The sequence below is a fragment of the Thunnus albacares genome, chromosome 10 (genome assembly GCF_914725855.1).
Source record: "Thunnus albacares chromosome 10, fThuAlb1.1, whole genome shotgun sequence".
Lineage (NCBI taxonomy): Eukaryota > Metazoa > Chordata > Actinopteri > Scombriformes > Scombridae > Thunnus > Thunnus albacares.
The window spans coordinates 7,987,357-8,009,578 of record NC_058115.1 but is presented as its reverse complement, the minus strand read 5'-3'; the positions used below and the strand labels follow the sequence as shown (position 1 = coordinate 8,009,578).

At 38.1% G+C, this 22,222-nt stretch overlaps 1 protein-coding gene across 1 annotated transcript in view; it reads right to left on the bottom strand.

Moving 5' to 3' along the window:
• Positions 1 to 22,222, bottom strand: part of aff2 (AF4/FMR2 family, member 2) — a 164,502-nt gene that overhangs the window by 29,495 nt on the left and 112,785 nt on the right. The window contains exon 10 of the mRNA XM_044363728.1: positions 13,870 to 13,907. Within this exon, the coding sequence (XP_044219663.1) occupies positions 13,870 to 13,907 (38 nt within the window). The remainder of the gene's footprint in view (positions 1 to 13,869; positions 13,908 to 22,222) is intronic.

The following is a 22,222-nucleotide window of genomic DNA, read 5'->3' as shown; positions in this document are numbered from 1 at the left end:
ACAGCATTTTGAACCACTTCAATTGCCCTCTCATCCTCTCTGGTGCTTTGGTTGGCCTTGTGTTCATCCATCCTTCCACAAAGCTTTGAAATGGCCTCCTAGAGGCAACATACATCGTCACAACTTAAGTACACACACAAACACACTTGCACACAGAAATCGCAATTATGTGTAGTTCTCTTTGGATGTGTGTGTGTGTGTGTGTGTGTGTGAGTGTGCACGTAATTTCAGTTCAAGGCTGCCATCACAGCAGGCACCAATCTGTGTGAGCAGTCAAGCAGCAAATCCATCAACTGTTCCTCAGGCAACACACACACACACACACACACACACACACACAGTGACAGATACTGTATGAATACGGTCTGTGCCCTGTTTTTCTTCTTCTATCATTACTCATCTCTTCTCTTTGTCTCTCCCTCCCTGTCTCTTTCAATTTCAATTAAATTTTCACCTCAGTTTGCTCTATTAGCATCACAGTTGAAACAATATTTGCAAACGTCGAGTCGAGCTCCATACATACATGTTTATGTGTGTGTGTTTTCAGTTTTCTCTGTGCAGACCCTCCACCATGCAATCAGTGATAGTACTTGGGTGTTTGGAAGATATATTAAAGCAGTTTTTGAAAGAATTTTGAACCAGAATAAGGATGATAGGTGGGTTGGGGTTTCACTAAGCGCAGGTAGTTACAGAGAATGGCAAGAAGTCATCTCAACTTTCATTTTGGTTTTCACTGCTTGTGCCAGCTGTTAAATCGGCATTGCAATAAAACAGGAAATATAACCAGAGATGTGATTTTTCTCATTACATTCATTTACTTTTTCTCTTAGCAAGATAATTTCTTTCATCCATATAATTTAAATAACCCTTGTGTGGTGACAGTTTATTCATAGTGTTGGTCTGACATCTAGTAGATAACTTTTATTATGCCCTGGGGAAATTATTGATTAGGCCAAGTGCGTACAAACAAAAATTGGCAGTATATCACTTTAGGCAGGAGGAGGAAATACAACAGGAGTGCTAAAGACAAGGCTGTATGAGTAACTTCTACCACAATAAGTACAGATTGTAAAACAGTTTAAAATATCTATACAGTTTCAAAACAGCCAACTATGTCTAGGAATTTCACTAATATTGGAAGAGACTGCACGTAACAATTTCCATTCATTGCCAGCAGTGTTAATGCAGGAAGGAGTATGCCCTTCAAGTAGCAAATCAAACAGTGGATGGTGTGTAGATGGACATGCAGTGTGTCCAAGTTCAGCGCTGGAGACTTGAGTTTGTGTCCTGTTAAAGACCTGCGCTTAATGTTCACATCTTTCCCAAACCTTACACCTGCATTAATTGATGTTTTAGTCCACAAGATGTAAATACAAAACATATTATTGACATATTATCACCTTATAAAGTTGATATGGCTAAAGTCTTACAGAACAGTTGCTTATTTACTCACCCAGGACATACTATGCAACATTAGCACTCATTTGAAGTGTTTCTATCCACCCAACAGATGTATGTTGAATATTCACTCTCTTTTTAGCTCTGTTTTGGTCTCCACCATCTCCTGAGAAAAATATTTGGCTAAAATATATAGCTTCTAAATGCTCCACTAAGTTCAGCAGCTAGTATCTCATTTTGTCTGTGTGCTGCTTGGTGCTGGGCAGGTAGCTTACAGTGGGTTTAGTAGAGCCTGTTTTTCTGAAAACAGCTTCCTGCTGCAGCTGGAAACAAGGCTGATGAGAGCAGTGGGAGTGAACCAAAATGAACTGAATGATTCTTTTGCACTTTGTCTCGATGCTTTTAATGTTTTATGCAAAGCACTTTGAATTGCCTTGTTGCTGAAATGTGCTATATAAATAAACTTGACTTGCTAACACTGTGGGAAACTTCAGAGTTGGGTGATAATTCTCTCCAGGGTAGTCACTGCAAGCAGCAACATTCACATTACACATTCACTTAATCTAATATAAAAACACTGAGCAGAGCTGCTTTAAACAGATATTGTAGAAGGGAAGAATTTTCAAAATTTTGGCACTGAACTTAATCTGGGGGAATGATCCAATATGAAGTTTCTTGTCTGGTGATAGGATTGTTGTAAAAATATGAAATATATTTATATTGGACTGTCATCTACTGTATGTGTTGTGTCTATCAACTCCTATCACTGCCTGATGAGACGATGGGAATTTGGCAAATTATGTGTTAAAGTCACTGAGATGTTTTCTTGGATCAGGCTTGTCAAACACTGTTTCGATTTTTCATAGTGAACAGCCTGTTCATACGTGGATTACTGGAGGACTGAGACAGAGATGCCAGACAGATGGTGATAACAGACATATCCTGGACTTTTTTCTGGGTCTGTTAAGTTCCCTTACTGCCTTTAAAGAATTAGAGAACCAAGAGTCCTGTGTATCAGCAGCAGCTCTCTCTTGCAGGGGAGACTAATTACTCTTCTTGATTCAAACCCAAAAGAAGATACTGACCAGACTGTGGCACAACTACAATATGTTACATTTTTATTCTGTTGTCAAAACAGCAGCAACCAGTGTTTCATCAGGATGCCACCTACTGTGCCTTCAAATGGCTTCATTTTGACCTAAAAAGGGCAGATTTTTAGGAAAACTGTGGTCATAACATATCTCAGGAAACTTCCTCAGTCATTATTTGAAAATTAGGTACCCAGCTGCAGAATAAAACAGTACAGTCGAAGGTCCAACTGCTGTTTTAAAACCTTCTCCATGCCATCAGGAAAGAGAACTACTGAATCCTGGTTATAAAAAACCTCTTAAAACCAAAAAATGTCCATGTTTTTAACATTAGAAAATCCCACAAGGTTTGCTAAAACATCCAAAGTCTTGGAAAAAAGACAAAGAACATGACTTCAGTGTCCACAATGGTAGCTATGGCCCTGCACAGAAACATTCAACTGTAAGACTGAAGACTTATTTTTGAGACAAAAGCATGTTATATAACAATAACTTGCACTTACTTTTACTGAGAATAATGATTTTCTAGGACTCCCCTGCACTAAATCCAGATTGATTGGGGATGGATGTGCAGCCATCTAGACAGTGTTTCACAGATATAGTCCAACTGCGTCTCATTGTGCCACAGAAGTAATACCATTTGGTGGATGCTTTCATCCAAAGCACCTTGTTGTTTGATGAGCTCTTACATTTTAACTCTGGGAAACAAATAACCGCCCCTGGTGGGCTAGCCCACATTGTCGATCAGACATTTGGCAAGAAATCAAGGTGAGAAAAAACATCAACCGAGTGTCTGCCTTTTAAAGCTGTGCTGTTCTCACTTGTCATTAGTGCTGGAAATTCTGGATATGATCCTGGGAATTCTGGGCTCACTTAAGTCTCTCTGAAGCCTGAAGCCCTGAGCCTGGAGCAAACATAGGAGAACACAGGATTTAAGCCTGCCTGAATCCATTTCTTTATTCACTGTCTCATTACTGGATGTTTGCGACACAGAATGCCTCTTTTACTCCACGAGTGAAACTCTCCAATGCATTGTAAACAACATACAAAATTGTGCAAGGCACATTTAATAAATGTGGCTTTAGTCTTTTTCTTATAGTTTTTCATATAATTCCTTAATTTGCCAAAAGATAAAATTGACTCAAAGCGTGAGACCAGTCTATATTTACACCACTGATATATTTGTGTTTTTGTATTGTGTGAAGTTAAAGGAAAGCAGGAGTGTCTTTTCCCCTCAATGGGATTTTCAGTTGAGTGCTCTAGCCTATTTTATTCTGGCAACATAAACAGTATGTGTCGGAGGAACAAGATGAAAGGAGATGAGTACGTGTGTGAAAGCATTACATCTGGCTCGCTTTCCTCCTCTTTTCTCAGGAATCAGCCATCAGCCGTCGGAAATAATTTAATGCCGTGGTCGGTGCCAAATTAAAATGTGACGCCAGCTGGTGCAGACTGACAGACGAGCATTTTGCTGGACATTTTAGATACATTTCTATGAAGTTTTGTTGAAGTTAAGGCACATTAACTTCATCCAGGAGGGAATTTGTTCACACTTTAGCATAGAATCATATCTGATCTGACGAATGACTCATTTGATGGACATCCAATTACCACTTTCATCTCTATGTGAAATAGTTCTTCATCCATTTGTTAAAAGGTATCGTTGTATCTTTTATTCATGTGTATTTCTGTAAAGTCTTGTTTCCACTTCAGCTCTAATTACCAACTAGATACTCTTATCTTTTGTTTCCCATAATATCAGATGTTTCCTCTTTCATACATTTATAATCTTTTTCAGCTCTTTGTAACAATACGGAGCATGAAGAGAACATAGAAAATAACATGGCATAAACAGTATAAACACCAAATTAAAGACAATTCCATCTTCAATGTCTCAAACATGTGTCTTTCTGGTCTCAATACAAGAGCTTTCATTTTCTCTAGGTTTTTATGTGTATGCCTGTGTCGATGTTGCATAACACAGATAAGACTAAAAAAATAGCTTGTGTCAGAGTTTCAGGCTCCAGCGGAGGCTTTGGTGTCTGTTTATTTGTGTGATAAAATCACAAGCACATCAGGGGAAATGAAAGCCTTACAGCCTTGACAAAATGATCTGTTGGTTTGATATGTCCAGTGGGCCTCACAAGATCCACATGACACCCACATACTTAAAGGCTGCAGCAGCTAAGCTAGAAGATACACTGGCTTTCAGGTTGACTTACAAATCTGCCAGTATTCATGGTTGGCACCATCGACAAAGTCAAGAGGAGAACTGGCTGTAAGCAAATCATGTCTTTTTATATTACACCGGAGAGATACCAGAAAAAGACTGTTGAATGCAGTTCAGCTCAGTCATGTAAGCAGTAAAAGGCAATGGCCTGAAAGTAAAGTAGATTGCTTCCAACTCTGGGTCACTGAAACACTTTAGACTGTATTGTTTTTAGCATTTGCCACTTTGGTCTTTAAGGTCGCTGATTTAAAGTTGTGTTCAGACAGACGGCACTGCGTTAAAAAATGCAGAAAGCAAAAAACTTGCACCAACAATACATTTGATTTAGATGTATTCTAGACTTAGTCTGTATGTCTGTGTCAGTCCATTTGGTACAGGAGTCATAGCAGGTTCCAATAGTGAAAAAGTTCAGTGGTAGGGTGACCTTTTTGTTGTACCTTTACCTGTATCTTTACTTTAATGTCAATTTGATTTGACGTGTTGTTTTCTGTCAGGTTGAAGTCCAAACATGATGTGAGAGCTCCAGTATTACAGTATGCTCATGGCCTGCTGCTGGTTTATCAGGATACTGGATGTGGTAGCAGATCATGGTTGGAGTTTACCATCCTCTCTGCTCCTCTCGCCCCAGACTTCAGGCTACTGTTTAGTCACGTGAGTGGGCATCTGAGGAGAATTTTCTGTCTTTCGACTGAGACTTTTCATGTTTAACCTTGACTTGAGTGAGTAGCTTATCTACCACCTGTTTGTATTGATTGCACCCTGAAGGCTCTTGCCTCCTTCATGAACTCCTCAACCTCCACTGGGCTTCAAGAGAGTATCTCTTGAAGAACAAGAGGGCTCTGATTTAATATTTCATTTTAGGTTTTTGGAAATATATTAACAGGGTAGTGAAAATCTGTACATTTTACACATGGATGGATTTTATATTTTATATTACACTGACTTGACCCAAACAACAACAGTAATACAACCAAACAGAGAAAAGGAAATTGCACTAAGATTACAGAAAACAACAACTTATGTCTTCAATTTTGTCTGCGTTTTTTCAGAGCATTTTAAATATAGAACTTTTAATATAAAGGCTGTAGCAACCACTGAAGACACTAACGTCATGTCCTTAGCTATGTTCCTGTTTCTTTCTGTTTACATTCTACAATTACAGAAATATACATAACACATGTTGTTTTTTTAAGGTTGACTGATGTTTTTAAGACTAAATATTTTTTTTTTATTTATTTTTTTGGCAGTTTTAGGCATAAACTACACCAGAATAACATACAGTACCTGACTGTGGGGAGATACATTTTGCAGATAATATACTAGAACAGTTAATTAAAAAAACAAAGTAGGAAATGTTGCACTGGGGGAATTCATGACCTCAGTGTTTCTAAAATCCTGGCTACAGCCCTGCATATATAAATGTTTGATTAAAGTCTTCTGTCAGAGCAGTCAGTGATAATTATGTTTGCTGGTTATGTAGTTAAAACATATTGACTTGTATTGTGTTAAAGTGTTATAAAATATTGGCCACATATTGATTACCTAGATCAACTATTATTTATATATACAGTTCTGTCTCATTCTTCATGATTTCAGAGGAATCTGATATTAACATCCCGTATAATCATTATGCTTTTCACCATGTGGTCTCTTAAAGCCTTCAGGGTCCATCTGTGTTACACTGTACTGCTCAGTTTGGATTGTGTCACCATGAATTAACCAGCACGAATTGAACACAAGGAGGACAATCAACAAACAATAGACAGTTAAAGCTTTTTTTTTTTTTTTCCTCCTCTTCCAATCGCCTCTGCTGGAAAACTGAATTGATCAGCCTCTGAAGACAATGGAGCGGGTGGCTTTGAGCCAGACAGGCTCAGATAAACAGCAGCCAGTTGAGACAAGATGTAACTGAGTTTGAGGCAGGAGGATCCTGCTGAAAAACAGCAGTTGCAGTCAAGCTTCCATAGGTATATATGACCAAAGAGCGCAGTGAAAATATGCAGAATTATAACGGTATTGACTGTGAAGTGAAGATGTGGAGGCCATCTGGGCTCAGTTCATCTGTCATCTTATCATCTGCCTTCAGCTCGCTGGTTTTGCCCTCCACTTGGCAGGGCTTCCCACCGCACAGCTGGCTTTACAATCTCTCTCTCTCTCTGCCTCTCTCTCAATCACTCACACTCTTTTCCGTGTGTGTGGACACTCCAGCATGTGTGTGCGTGTGCATACTTGTATGTGTGCTTGTTTATCTGACTTAGCAGTGTATGTAAACCTATGATATGTAGATATTTATGACATTATTGTAGTTATTCTATTCCAGTCTACACATATACACAACAATTTGACCCACTAACAAGGCATTAGTACATAATTGTACCAGAAGTGGAGGAATAGCATTCATACGTACATCGATAAACAGCGTGATAGTGTAATTAATCCGGCTAAAAATACAGTATTGACAAACACACACAGCACATTTATTGTAGAAAGCTGTGTGTGTGTTTGTGTGTGTGTGTTTATGAATTGTGAATTTCAAGTCTGGAAAATAAAAAAACTTTTTCACCTTTTGACAAGCACAGTGGTAGATGGATTCCGGTGTTCAGCAAAATGTGTGTGTGTGTGTGTGTGTGTGTGTGTGTTTGCCCGGGGCAGTACTGTGGGGAAGGCTATAATAGGTTTCCATTCCTACATATGTAGTGTAATGCTCCCCGGCAGCAGTAGGAGTGACAGTGTTTGAAGAAGTGTTTCACATTAGAACTCATGTCACACTTGATGCACCTGACTGGCATGTACACACACACACACACTGCTTAACCTGTGTTTTTAACCTGCCGACATGTTTGTATTATTGATCATGAATGTGAGCGTATTCATCTCCGATGTGTTACATTAAAGAAAAGCTGAAGTGAGACTATTGATTTCTCTTTCAGTAGGTTTGCATTCCAGCAGTTTAATCATTGTGGCTAAATAACTAATTAACAAATTATTCTCTGGTGTTTATACCAGGTAAGCTTGAAGTACTAAGAACTGAAAACCACAATTTGTTGACATTTTATCTGTAAACCCTTGTCACCAGCACCTCAGAGGTCTCTGTGCTGCTGATTTGGTGCTATGAGACTTCAAAAGCTCCAATCTGACCTGGCAAAACAAACTGAATTACAGATGTTAACAACCCAGTGTTCAGATATACTGCTCCAAACATGCTACAAGTAAATTTAAGCTTAAAAGCTGGCGTGCAACAACAAATCAATGCACATTCCGGTGGATCTGATAATGTATTAAGATATTAATTCTATTTGGATAGACCTGAGAGACTAAAGTGGGGAGTGTTGGATGATGGGAGTGACTCGGTGAGGAGCATAGATCTTTCTTATCCTGAGTTTTGAAGAAAAATATGTATAACATCTGGAGTGTAGTGGGTCAATTTACCACAAATAATTCTTATTTTGTTATGAACAAAAGTAAGTACTATTAAAATACATGGCAGGAACTGATGGTATAAATACGTCTCCAGAATAACTTGGAAATTTTAGTGGCTGAACTAACTAGCTAGCTTGGTGAGCTGTTATGTCTGACTAACATGTTCCCAGACAGTGTATTAGTGGTTAGCAGTGGTGGAAGTGGTGAAACAGTGAAACTTGAGTGTTTCTATTTTATGCTACTTTATACCTCTGCTCACCACATTCAGTGGGAATGTTTGTACATTTTATTCCACTGCGTTTATTTGAAAAATATTGTTACTTGTTACTTTACAAATGAAATGAATATGACCCATAGTAAAAGGTCTTAAAACTAGCTACATCTTAATGAACTATAATGGTAAAATGCTACAGTACTTAAACATTAATGCCTCAGTAATAATAATACAGTATCGATTCATCTGCATTTTAAGGTGTTTTATTTTAAGTTTTGATATCCATAAGAGGATATTTTTGTGGTTTTAAGTACCAAAAATCATCTCAATATAGTTTTACATCTCTTCTCTTAAGCTTCTCTCTGGAGCTCTAGAAAGAACAAGTTGTTTTGTGTCCGTCTCATGACCCTTTCTTCTGATTGGCTGACTGTTTTCTGAGTGACACACACCCAGGCCAACAGGAAGCAGATCATAGCCTACTGTAGCTATTGTAGGTAAAACTCATCGGGGAGGATTATGGCAATGACAAATTTGCTTCCTGACATCAAACAACTGTACATTGTTTCCTCCACTGTCTATCCCTCCTCTGTTCCGCTCTGTGTGTGTCGAGGGGTTAAGCCCCGCCCCCAGTGAAACACAGACAGCCGATGAGAGGAGAGAAACCAGTGCGACTATAAACGACAGCAAAACGCAGTAGAGATTCTCACACTGAGATGAAATGAAACTAGTGCATATAAATGAGGTAAATAACATCAATAAACATATTTTGTGTCTTTCAGGATACAAACGCTGAGCATATGGTTGTGACATCACAACCTTACGGAAGTCCAAACGACTCATTTAAAGGCACAGTTTCTGATTATGGGCTGTGTGCATTTCTCTGTGGACTGAGTGTTTTGATTAACTTTATGTTGTGACCAGACTTCAGGTAGTTCAGACTGAATGTCATCTGTGTGACTTTAACTGCTGAAGTGTTTCTACAGTCTATGTTTATATCAGCCAATTTACCTTAATTTATAGACATTAGCTGTAGCAGCTGTAAAAAGTGTAAATTTTTCTCAAGATGAGCACGACGAGTTACTCTGAACACACTTGTCAGAGTGCTACAGAGCTGAGAACGACGGTAAAGCAGCTACTGGTGGAGTTATCCAAAAACATTTCAGTATGTTTACTCCAAAAACGTTCTATTAAGCCTCCAGACTACACTGACTTGGCAACATACAGTATATAAGAAAAAAGTTATATTATTGACCATGAATACAAGCACATTCATCTCTTTTGAGTTATACTGTATTGTTGAAGTCGGTCTATTGATTTCAGACTTTCATGTCACATACCGAATTTTTGAAATTTGAAGCCAGTGCTCATCCCAGTCATGAATATAATGAACCTGCAAATCAAGTGGAACTTATTCAAAAATCATCTGTATTCAACAGTAACAACGGCACTAACTAAATTTACATTATTATTAGTGCTCCAGTACCACTCCTACTTACCACTCCTACTTTAATCAGTGAGTACCTCCCTTACTAGTGCTAGTACTACTAAAATAATTAGAATGAAAAGACAAATCCATATAACTCCAGGCAGTGTTCTTCACCAGGGTATAGCCCACATGATGAAATATGCACGTAGGACATAATGAAGAAAACACAGGGAGGCAGATAGTGCAAAGATTTTAAAGATTAGAGAGCAGAAATGTTATAAAAATGAATGTACACTGTGGTGGGGTGCATCGGGTGGGTGGCTGTATGTGTGTGTGGTAGCAGAATAACGATTGGCATGTGGGTGAGGTTGTTAGAGCAAGATTTTTTTTTTTTTTAAACGTGTGTGTGTGTCTGTATGGATGGTGTGAGGAGTGTGGGTGAGAGAGAGACAGTGTGTGTGTGAATGTGTGTGTTGCTTTCCATGGGGGATATAGCCAGTGGAGCGCTTGCAGCATCTCTAGTCCCAGCGTCCCTGCGGATATGCGCGTGTATGTGTGTGTGTGTGTGTGTGTGTGTAGATGTGTGTGTGGTGTTCAGTAGATTGGGCTGCAGAGTGAATGGGCTCATTAGCGGTAGCAGAGTAACACATGGCCTGGGGCACACACAGACACACGGCACACTCTCTCTCTCTCTCTCTCTCTCTCTCGCTGTCTGTCTCTCTCTCTCTCTCTCTCTCTCACACACACACACACACAGTCACACTCCAGACTTGCATACTAATGCCCTCAGACTGTGAACACAACGAGCCTCATTTATAAAAGATTTTTATATTCTTATGCTCCAGTCTGGGCTTTACAACGAATTCCAAGCAAAAGATGAACTTATGAAAATTTGATCTTGGTGCCAAAAATCAGCTGTTTACATGAATTCTCTCCAATGTTCTGTGATGTTACAAATGCAACTAACATTTTTCTAATGATTAATTAGGCGACATGTTTCTCTAAGATGTTACAAGAAGACAATAATATATCAAAGTGTGTAGGCCACACATCGTGTAACTGTGCGGAAAACCGGAGACATAATCACCTTCAGAAGTGACAGAGATGAGAAATGTTATTATTAACAGTTCATCTACATTGTCTCCTGCCTGTAAGATTTACTTTTGATTTATATTTTAAAACAAGGGCAGCAAGAGAGGATAATGTCTCGCTCCATAAAAGATGTTGAAGATTAAACCTATCTGCTTAAATCTGGTGTCATATGGACAATAATATGGAGTAAAACACAACACTCTTAACAAACAAGCACTAATTCATTTTTTAGAAACGGTTGAACAATCTCTAAAAATATTTTCTATCATGCCCAAAGCCTGTATTGAGATGAAATCTAATTACAATTGTACTGAGATCTTGCTGTATATGTTCTAGTTAAAGAAGTCGATTCAGATGTTGCAATATTCAGAGTGCTATCCTTCACTGCTTCTCTGGGTTTCTTAATTTTCCAGAAACTGACACTAATACAATCAAAGAAACTCTTCCAGCAGTAGATCCGGCCCCCTGCTGCATGATGATTGACAAGGACAGTCTTCCGCCTCACATTCATTCACTTTGAAATGAGAAAAGCAGAGGAACGTTGCTTCCACTGATCCTGCAACCTCTGAAATACTTTTTTCTCTTCTCTGTCACTGACCTCCAGATTTTTGTGATTTATTTTAATTTCCTCTAAATAAAGTTGAGCAGCTGGACAACAGCAGTTTCTTAAAAGTTTGCCATCAAATTTGGCGTGGATAATGGCATATTGATTTTAATTTTCAGAAATAATACACTACAGATGTGCCTCTTTTATCTTTCTCTCTGCTTTTGCTGAGGACAGTCAAACTTTAAGAAACAGCAGTTTGTTATTGACCCTGATTTAGACCTTGTGAATCGAACTGCAAACAAAACATAATGAGTGTTGAGGAGTCAGATCCTGCTGCTCAGAAAATACTGCTTTCACAATTCACTGAAGTAAAAGTCTAGCTGTATCATCAGCAAAATGTACTTAAAGTACTGCATGCACATTGGCCTCTTTCAGAGTATTATTATATATTATATTATTGCTGATGCACTGATATATAGTGTGAGCATTATTGTATTTATTTTTAATTAATTTATTGCTGTTAATAGTTTTATTATTTATAATTTTGTGTTCTACATGTTATTTTAACTTTATATACTAATCTATAACAATGCATCATATTCTATGAAATAATAATGTGCATGTTAAAGTCCCCCTCAAATCAAAACTGTGTTTTTCTTATTGTTACCTGACTGTGATGTTTGAGCTTCACTGTGCAGAATGATGTCTGTGCAGTTTGACACTAGAAGGCTGTTTTCACATTCATCAGCTGAAAGTTCCTCTGTGCTCTGAAAATCTGATTTTAAGGCGTGTACGAGCAGGATTTGTGACATCACAGCTAGCTTGGAGCCAACTGTGGTTCAGTATACAACTTACACAAGTGTGATGTGGAAACTTGTAGCCTCCAGTGCACAAACACTGAGAATAGACTTTACAGTGAAGGAGGAGACCTCTTGTGTCCAGCAGTCATATATTTTTGAATTTAATTTTCATAGATTCTGGATTTTTTAATGAGGTAGAAGGAGTAGATGTCATTTTAACAATTTTCAACTAGTTAACTGAACTTTTTTTGTAGAAAACCTGAATCAGTCACAAATAGTTATTCCATAATTTATGGAGTAGATCTTTAAGTATTAATCTGTAATATAACTAGTGATTACAGTTGTCAAATTAATGTAATGGAGCAAAAAGTACAATACTTTTCCTTGAAATGTAGTAGCAGCAGTAGTATAAAGTAGCATAGAATGGAAACACTCAAGTAAAAGTACCTTAAGAGCATACTTAAGTAATCTGTTTTTTCAATTGTGAATTAAAGTCTAAAAACTATACAAATCTACTTACAGTATGTCCATAAACCAAGATATAAACAATGATTAAGGATGACAAACAACATTCAGTGCAAAATGTTTGAAATATCTTCAAGCAATATTGAGGAAGAAGTATTTGCTCACTTCCAAGTGAGTTTAATAAAAAGCCAATATTACAGCCAGAGCAGAGCTTTTAATTTCAACGACATTTCAACAGCCTCCTTGATATTCACCCATATGTTCACCATATGCTCTCTGTTTTTGAACTAACCTCAAAATATTATATTTGTGTAAAGCCATAATGAGACTTCAATTAGTAAAAAAAGAGGCTTATGAAAATCTTAGTCAGTGATCTTTACGCATGTATTTACAGTGTGATCATGTTTTTATGTTTCATCCTTTGAGCTCGGTGAAGCTCAAGGTGATCAGGCACTGTTTCATTCGGATGTGAAAAGGTTTAACCTTACAATAGTAAGTATGGGGGACATCTGCTGCCTATTTTTAAATGTTACAGAGTTGAATGTTGTGTGTGTGAGTGCAGGCTGGTGACTGAGGTCAAGTGGGCACCTGCCATCACAGATGTTTCAGTGAATTAGAGCCACTACACCAACCAGAAGGCTTAATGGCGACTGTATTTGCAATAACCTTCAAACAAAAAAAAAAAAATCTTTGATGTACACAGAAACATTTCAACAGCACACAGTAACTTTAGTCTTTTCACCTTTTCAATTTTAGATGATTTAGCCCAAAGATTGCACCCTACTGATACGGTAAAATAATACATCTGGATACCAGAGAGTTTGTCACTGGCTCTGGACTTCAACAGTCGCAGTGAGGTCTCTGACCTTTCAACAACAACAACAACAAGAGGAAAAGAGCAGAGAACCATCCAACGCTGACCACAACCGCCTCAAGTGTATGTTTCAGGGCAAAGAACATTTATTTATAGCTTGTCGTTGGGTTGAGATTGAAAGTCACATGCTGTGTTGACTTTATATACTCTGCAAAAGACATATTATCCACCAGGTAATATAGAAGGATGATGCTTTAGCTAATGGTCCTAATGTAGACTTATAACATTTCTCTAAGCCAAAACAACAAGTAACAAACCACATCTTACAAGACAACAGATGACATAAAACACAAACAGCGTGGCTATTTGTCTTACCTTAGAGCTGTGCCTCTGGCTTTGGGCTTGTCAGACACCTGTCGATACACATACACACAGACACCCCGTGAGTTATGTTAACATATTCACTTTCAATATTGAGTACAGTTTTACTATTGCTTTTTGTAATGTCATTCATTTGTCTGTGACACAAGAGCATGTGTGAGCGACGTACGATGAGTGTCAGCGGGTGCGCTTCTTGTCTGACATGTTGAGTTGCAAATGTGAGGCTGTTTGATAAATTCATGATATGGAAAGATGAAGGACGAAACACGGCTTTTATTAATCCTCTATAATCAATTTATTATCTCTCTTGACAGATTAGAGTATTAAGTAATTGATCCATTTATTAGTAATGTTCATTAAATAACCAATGTGGCAAATGTGGGTAATATTAAAACCTATTCTCTGTCAATACCAAATCATCATATACTACTTATGAAAATATGTAAAAAATGTATAGATTCAGCTGTACAAACACACGGCAGGATGAGTGTGAAGAACATTAGAACTTGTGAAAAGGTGCTGCATTAATAAATATTCATGCTCTATGTGCACTATTTTCTTCAGTACCATTTTCTACTGTAGACACATATTACTAATTCTGTATGTTCATAAGTTTGCACCATTTTTGGCCAAGAGTGCTGATATGGGATGTGAACACTGAAAAGATCTTTAACTGGGACATTTTGCACGGACGTCTTTAAATTAGTGATGTGAATTTTTTTATTTTGTATGATTGATTTATTTTTTATTTTTCAAAACAGATTACAGAGTAATATTCATGATTCTCAGGGCAAATTATTCCTCAGAGGAGAAAATGTTTGGCCTGTTGATGTTTCGTACAAACCCAAACTATGAACGTGTTGTCTGATGAAAAACAACTACAGACTACAAAAGATCTCAGGTGTATTACAAGTATCTATATTTAGGATTTAGGTGTACTTGAAGATGAAGTAAATTTCATGTTTTATAACTCATTATATGGTGATTTTAGGGCTACACTTTTTAATAAAACATCCTACATTTTGATGAGGTCTTCTAAACAAACAAATAATAATAGTAATATACTATATTCTTTATTTATATAACCTTTTCTTAGTAAGGTTAGTTAAGTGCTTTACATGGAAGAAAAACTACATGGAAAATGACAATTTTAACTGTAAATCGATACAACTTGAAGACACTATCTAGTTCTTTCCTCTTAAAAATCCACTCCTCTGACCCTCACTTTTCTTCCCTCTGTCATCTCTCTTCCTCTCTTCCTCCTCTATGAGAGGGACCGGGGTGATTAAAATGACAAAAAACCTCTCTATTTTCTCTTTATCTTCTTCCTTTATCCCCTCCCTCCCTTGTTTCCTCCCTGCCCTCTCTCCTCACCTCAGCCTCTGTTCACTCCTTTTTCTTTCTATTCATACTTTCCCTCCCTTTCAGTAAAAGAATGAGGTGATTAAGTGTTTCAGTGAAGCTTTTCCTCCGCCCCCCCACTCTCCCTTCTTCTCCTCTCATCCTCTTTTCCTCCCTCTGTCAACTATGAGTCAATTTTGTGCATGACTACATCAATTACAATAACAAAACAAAAACAGCAAACTCAATTCTGCAAAAATCATCCATTAATTCATCTTCAAGCACTGAAACGCGACAATTAAAATGAATTACTCCAACAAAAACAAAAATAAAAAATAAAAAAACGCTATCTTTCTGGCCTCTGGCTTGTTGTTTCGCCCTCTCTCTCTATCTCTCTAGGAATAAGGTGATTAACTGGACCAGTGAAGTTTCTGATAGATCGATGAGTAGCTGCAGGCTACAACAACAAACTTCTTTAGATCTTTGGCTTTGGGAGACTTGCGAGGCTCATGGAGAGGATCTATGTGTGAATATATTTAGCTAGCTGGTGGCTTTACTCGGATTTAAATGAAGAACAACCCAAGCAGTATTTATTCACACAATCTCCTCTGGTACAGCGCGGCTGTAACACGGACCATTGTTCCTGACAAAGACGACGAGCTGTTTTACCAAAAGCAAGACAATCTCGATCTTAAAGCATGTGAGACATAAAGCGCTCAGTATATGATTTATGTTTATTTGTCAAATCTCCATATCCTCTTCTCTCGTCTTTTCCACTTACTCGTGGGTGCAAGACATCACAGTGTTTCATATCAGGCCTGGCGATACAGTTTTAACAAGGCTTTAAACACCCCCACACCATCTTGAACAGTCACTGAACAATGAATTCTTCGCTTGTCTGTACGGTGTCGCTTTACTTTGCGTGAGAGACTTTATAAAGCATTTCTAACACCTGAACGCCGAGGTTCAAAATCCTCAATTTCTGATGCAATTCTTGCGCACAGCTTGCATTGCTGAAAATGCAGCAGGATTTTTAACTAGTGCAAAAAATAAAGAGACTCTATATCCCAAATGTTAGCATTTTTCCATCAGCTGCCAGTTGGATTTAACACAACTAGTCCGCAAAAGACTTTTATATTTGACATCTGACGGCACATATCTTTTAGAGCCAAATGATATTTTCATGCAACATTGATTATTTCCTGAATTAGTCGAGCAGTAGGGGAACAGACAAATGAACAAATGTTTTGCTTTCCCTCATGTTTACCAAGATATGAGATTTCTCTGTTTACTCACCTGCCTTTAAGCCAATGCAGTCACTTTCACTCCCTCCATTTACTCGCTAACCCTAAGAACTTATTGATCGAGGCCTTTCCATACCTCGCGCACGCTTGTTTGCTGTAGTTTGTGCTGACCGCCCAGTTTGCTTTGACCATCTGTTACAAGTTATCTCTGTTTCAAGGTCGATTAGTGAGGCGCTGCTCACTGCTTGTGTCTCTGGATGCATCCTGCTGCAGAAGACTGTCTACAAGCTTCTGTACTCTGAGCTACAGTATGCCCTGATATGCAAGAGCTAAACCTCAACAATAGTCAAATAAACATGATATTTTAAGATGCATTTACTGCATCATAGCAGCTACCTATCAAAGCTGGTGATTATACAGACAATAAAGCACATGTGAAATAGGAGACATAAGTATAATTATCTCCAAATCCCAGCTTTGAGCTTCTTTAATTAAAGTTGTGCTTCATGCAGTGTTTTGACCATTTTCCTAGTATCCCTGTCTTCTTTGTCTCTGTTCCTTGTCTGTGCACATTTAAACCAACCCAAGCTGTCATTTGAGGTCACACGATAACTACATGCTTCATAAACTAGTGGTAAGAAGTGTTGAAAAGTAAGACTTGCTCACTTTATGAGCTTCTCAGTAGATGCACATTCTTCATGCTTAATGAGATTGTTAGATTTTTTGAACCCACACTGAGAAAACAGATGCTACTATATGTATTTCTTCTTTATCCATAAATTTGTCTCAAAGGATCAGTCTGGTGATATTTTTTATTTTTCTTACTGTCAACAAATCCCATGAAGAGATCAAAACCATCATTGAATTAATCCTACTAACATGCAATGTCTGTGTAGTCAAAACCTGATGTAGATCATTCCCATTGCTGTCTCAAAACTATTAAACACACATCAACGCCTCACTGTTACACTGGGTGACATGTTCCTTAACTACAATGAACATGAGCACTGTAGTTTGTTTTGTATTGATCCCACACACACCATCATGCCGCTGTAAATACTCACCAGTGCACCATTGTATATTGATCTGCAGCCCAAAAAATGCACTGCTGTTTAAGTAACATCTGCTAAACACTACAGTGAAATTACGGTATTTAAACATGTATCACCAGTGTTAACAAGCTTTAAACACCACACCTACACAGAGTGTTGATATGGCAACTAGCTCATTATTTTCATATCCAGGAGACACAGAGAAACATTGACATTCATTTGGAGTCGTGTGTCTGTTGACCTTATAAACAAAAGTCCGATATTCACTCTCCTTGTAGCTCTGTTTTGGTCTCTACCAACTCCTGAGATAAACATCTGGCTCTTTAGCTGCTAAATACTCCAGTATGTTCACCAGCTAGTCATTAACATTGTCTGTTTGCTGTTTGGTGCCAGACAGGAAGTGTACAGTACGTTCTTTGAAAGTTTTTTTTTTGAAAACTGCTTTTGGAAAAAGGTTTGTGAGAGCAGTGAGATTGAACTAAAATATTCAAATTGCGTGTCGCACAAGCAAAACAATTAACTAAAGATGCTAAAAACACTCCTTATGCTTCTTCCTTTTGTGACCCCTTTAACATCAAACAAAGTCATTTCATCCTTAATATAAACATATTGATTATAGCAGCTTTAACAGTTTTTCAAAAATGAAACTATACATTTATACATTGTTGATTCTGGTCTTTTCATGGAAGTTGTTGAAAATAAGACACATATAGAACACTGCAGTACCAGCCTCATGCTTTAAAGCATTACAGCTAAAACAGACCTCCTGTGACAGTGTCTCATGTTTAACGTATTACATATGTCTCACACTGTAAACACCACATATACCGTACTTGTGTGGAAAAGCTGTCTAAATATTTTTGCAGCGAGCCCAGCTGTAGTAGACATGACCGTATTCCCCAGAGTGCTGGACGTTTTTACCAGCTGCAACTGTACTTTTATATAAAGACAAAGCTTTTAAAGCCTGACTTTGCTCTGACCAAGGTGATCTGTCATCACAAGCTTCCAGAGAGAAATGCAGGGAGATAGAGAGACAAAGGAAAGTCCTGCAGTGGTAATTGGGTTGCTGTTTTTCTGTCAGTTTCTAAAGTCATTAGGAACATCTCTCTCTTTCTCTTGCTTCCTCTCCTCTTTTTTCCCCCTCTCATCCATCCCTCTTTTCTCTGCTCTTTTCTTTCAATTCCCTCCTCTCCTTCGTCTCTTTGCTCTGTGCCAAAAACATATTCATCATACTCTTCTGCTGCCCTCACAGCGCAGTGCCACAGCATACTAATGACAGTGTGTGTCTGTGTGTGTCTGGTGTGTGTGTGTGTGAGACACTGTCAGCATGTGTTTATATTTATGTGTTTGTTGGCGTAAATGCTTGTGAGCATAAGTCTGCATGACTACACTGTATGTGCTTGTATGTGTGTAATACATGCACGTCTGTGTATTTGATTATGAATGTATGTGTGTGTGTTGTGTTTTACTTCAGGCTATAAAAGCTTGATAATACACCGTGCACTCATTTGCTATAAGCCTGTTAACAGCGTGCACAGAAAAATGCCACTGGATTCATCTCAGCCTCTCTCTCTCCAACTCTCTCCCTCTCTCTCTCTCTTTGTCTCTCGCCTGCTCTTCTCATTTTTCGTTCCATCTCTCCCTCTCTTTATCCTCTCCTCTTGTCTGCGTTGTTATCAGTCTGTCTCGTCTGTCTTTGTCTTTCTCTCTACATTTCTTTCTCCTTCTCTGTCCCACTAACTTATTCACTTGTTTTCCTCTTTCTCGCTTTCTTCTCTGTTCATTTCAATCACTCTACATATCCGTCTGGCACAGTCATCCAAGGAGAACGAGACTGATAATAACACAGAAAGAATGTGTGGTGGAGACTTAAAGGAATAGTTCGACATCTTGGGAAATACTTGTGTTTGCTTTATTTCTATGAAATCTCATGTGTGTGTGTGTGTGAAGTATAGAGTTGCGAAGTGAAAGAAGCTCCTTTCAACGGCAGAGATTTTCAACTTTCAAAGCAGGAAAAGCACAGTTGTAAATAAGAACATTAACGATGGCTCCGTCCTATCAATTGTCCCAGTAAGTCATGTCAGTGAGTAAGCACGCATGATACCGGAGCCTGGAACTGGCTCACTTAAATGTAATGCAGCCATCATTAATGTTATTATTTCCACCTGTGCTTTTCCTGCTTTGACAAGTCAAACTGTCTGCTGTGGAAAGGGTCTGTTCCACACACCCCTGATTCTGAATGTAAAAATCGCATTCATTTTTCCCGTAAACAATGTTAGCTAACTCACAGTTGAAGCACTTCTATGGATTGCATCAACCTGAAACTCTCCTGACTGAACCAGTAAAAACACTAATTTGAGGTTTTAGACAGAGTAATGTGCTCTGTTTCTATTTCTTCAGCCAACCGACCAGACACCAGACAGTTACTACACAGTTATGCACAGCACGTTAATAAGTGGAGTGATAAACTGTTCTGAGACTCTGCTTGAAACCACACATTGTCATTTTTACATTTCTGTCCGTATACCGGTTAAACAAATGAGATACGATGTGTAAATGAGTAAGTTTTAGAGGTGTTATTAGGCACATTATTGATCTTTGAACAGAGCAGGCTCAAGGCCAGGTTATGCTAGAAAAGTGCTGGTTCGTACAAAGTCGTATCTGACCACATCAGAAGAGAAAAGTATTAATATTTGTTCTGAACAGCCACACTGGAAGGCAGTGTGAAAAGCTGGCCGCCATAGAGGGGAGTAGGATGGAATAATTTTTTTAAATACAAGGATAATAATACTTTCAGAAGGTCTCTCCTGGAAGACATTCACAGCGCTGCGCTCTGTTGTACACACAAAAAGTGAGTAATAATTCTGCATATGAAATCAAGAGCTGGAGAGAGGAGTTGAAACTCTGTGTACTTTCTCACCTCCACACACTTGGCCAATTGTTGTGTGAAGTGGGCGTGAATGTCAGATAGTCGCTTTCAGAAAGTTGCAGACATCGTCGGTTATAGCCCCAATTTCCATGAGAAATAAAACGAAGGGAAATGAAGTAAGACAGACAAAGAAGAAGAATAAATTGTATCCCATTTCAACCTGCCTACTCATGCTAATATTAAGAGTAATCATATATAAACCCTATGATTAAGGAAGCCACTTGCCACAATTCTGAATGCACACTAACTATCTGTAATTATCAGATCTACTTTCAGCATAATTATAATAACTAAAACCACTATAAATGACCTGCCATCATTTATAATTATAATATCTACCATCATGGTAATTATACAATCAGAAGACCAGTTAAAAGGGGGGATGAGAGGAATTGGTACCTTTTCATTAACAGAAAATATCTCATGGACTCTTTGATGAGCACTGATATGAGTCTGCGCAGTGGGGGAGGGGGCAGCAGCACGACCCCCACTGACTGCTTTGAACTCATCTCTGGCATCATTAGTGCATGATGATAGTGATTAGAGGCGAGGGGGCCACCGTGCCAATTTTCATACTAAAAAACAAGGAAAGAAGAGCAGGATAACTGCATCACTCGTATGCCAAGTGACCCAGCGTGACAAACCCGATCTCTTCAGTTAATGGACACTGAAGTGAAGTTGTTGAGACACCCTTTGGATAAAGTCAACAGGATGCATCATCCCTCCAAGGTCTGTCAATATCAGACCTGAGATAGAGCAAGTATGGTCTTTAAAGGGTTGATATTGTGACTTTAGTTAAAATTATTGGCATTTTTAGCCATAAATTATGGACCCCAGAGTTATTCATGGATAAATCAATTCATTTGTAAAATCTTTTGTTAAATCCAGTTTTTGTTGTTAATTAGATATCAATTCATGGAATGATCTGTGAACATTTTCATGGTAGTCGACCACAGGAGCGTGCCAACAGAGTAATTACAGACATGTACAGTGTTACATTATAATCAATTAATACCTTTATCAGTTTCAAAAAGCTATTATAACTTGATGAATTTAATTTGTATTTGAGTTATGCATTGTAAAACTAAAAGTGACAAAATAAGAATGAAAAAGACAATTAACTGAGCCAGTTAGAAAATGTATTTCCTCATTCTGCCTTTAAACGATTCATTAATAATTGAGTAATAAAATGAAATTACAAACTTACTTTAAAAACTTTTTGTGGTTCTATTCACTAAGGAGTCTCACATCCCATCTCGTTTTCTGCTTTAACATTAACAGGTTTCATTTTTTGGTTGCTTTACCTGGCAAATTCACTGAAGTGATCTTTTGAATTGAAAAAACAATCTCACCATGAGGTCCATTTAGTAGCTGTTGTGGAGCTTTTGATCATATCACATGATCTTAATCACCTTATCGAGTTAACTCAGATTTTAAGCAAGAAGTCTTTGAACTTCTCAGATAAAATGTGAATTTGAACATCTATAATTCCCTATCTGGACACCTCCATCTACTGAGGATGACCATGTGATATGATCAAACGCTCCAAAACAGATACTAAATGGATCTTGTGGTGAGATTGTTGTCTGGGCTGCTAAGGTCAAGAACCTCATCATGCTCAGAGGTCTGCTTCCCTTACAAGTATAACATGTATAAGAATAATCTGCTCTTTTCAACACCAACAACACTATTTTGTAAAACTCACAACTGGAAGTCCTGTTTTCATAACCTGAAGCTTGTGTGACAGTTGTCATTGGTATACTGAAGGAACGTAAACAGGA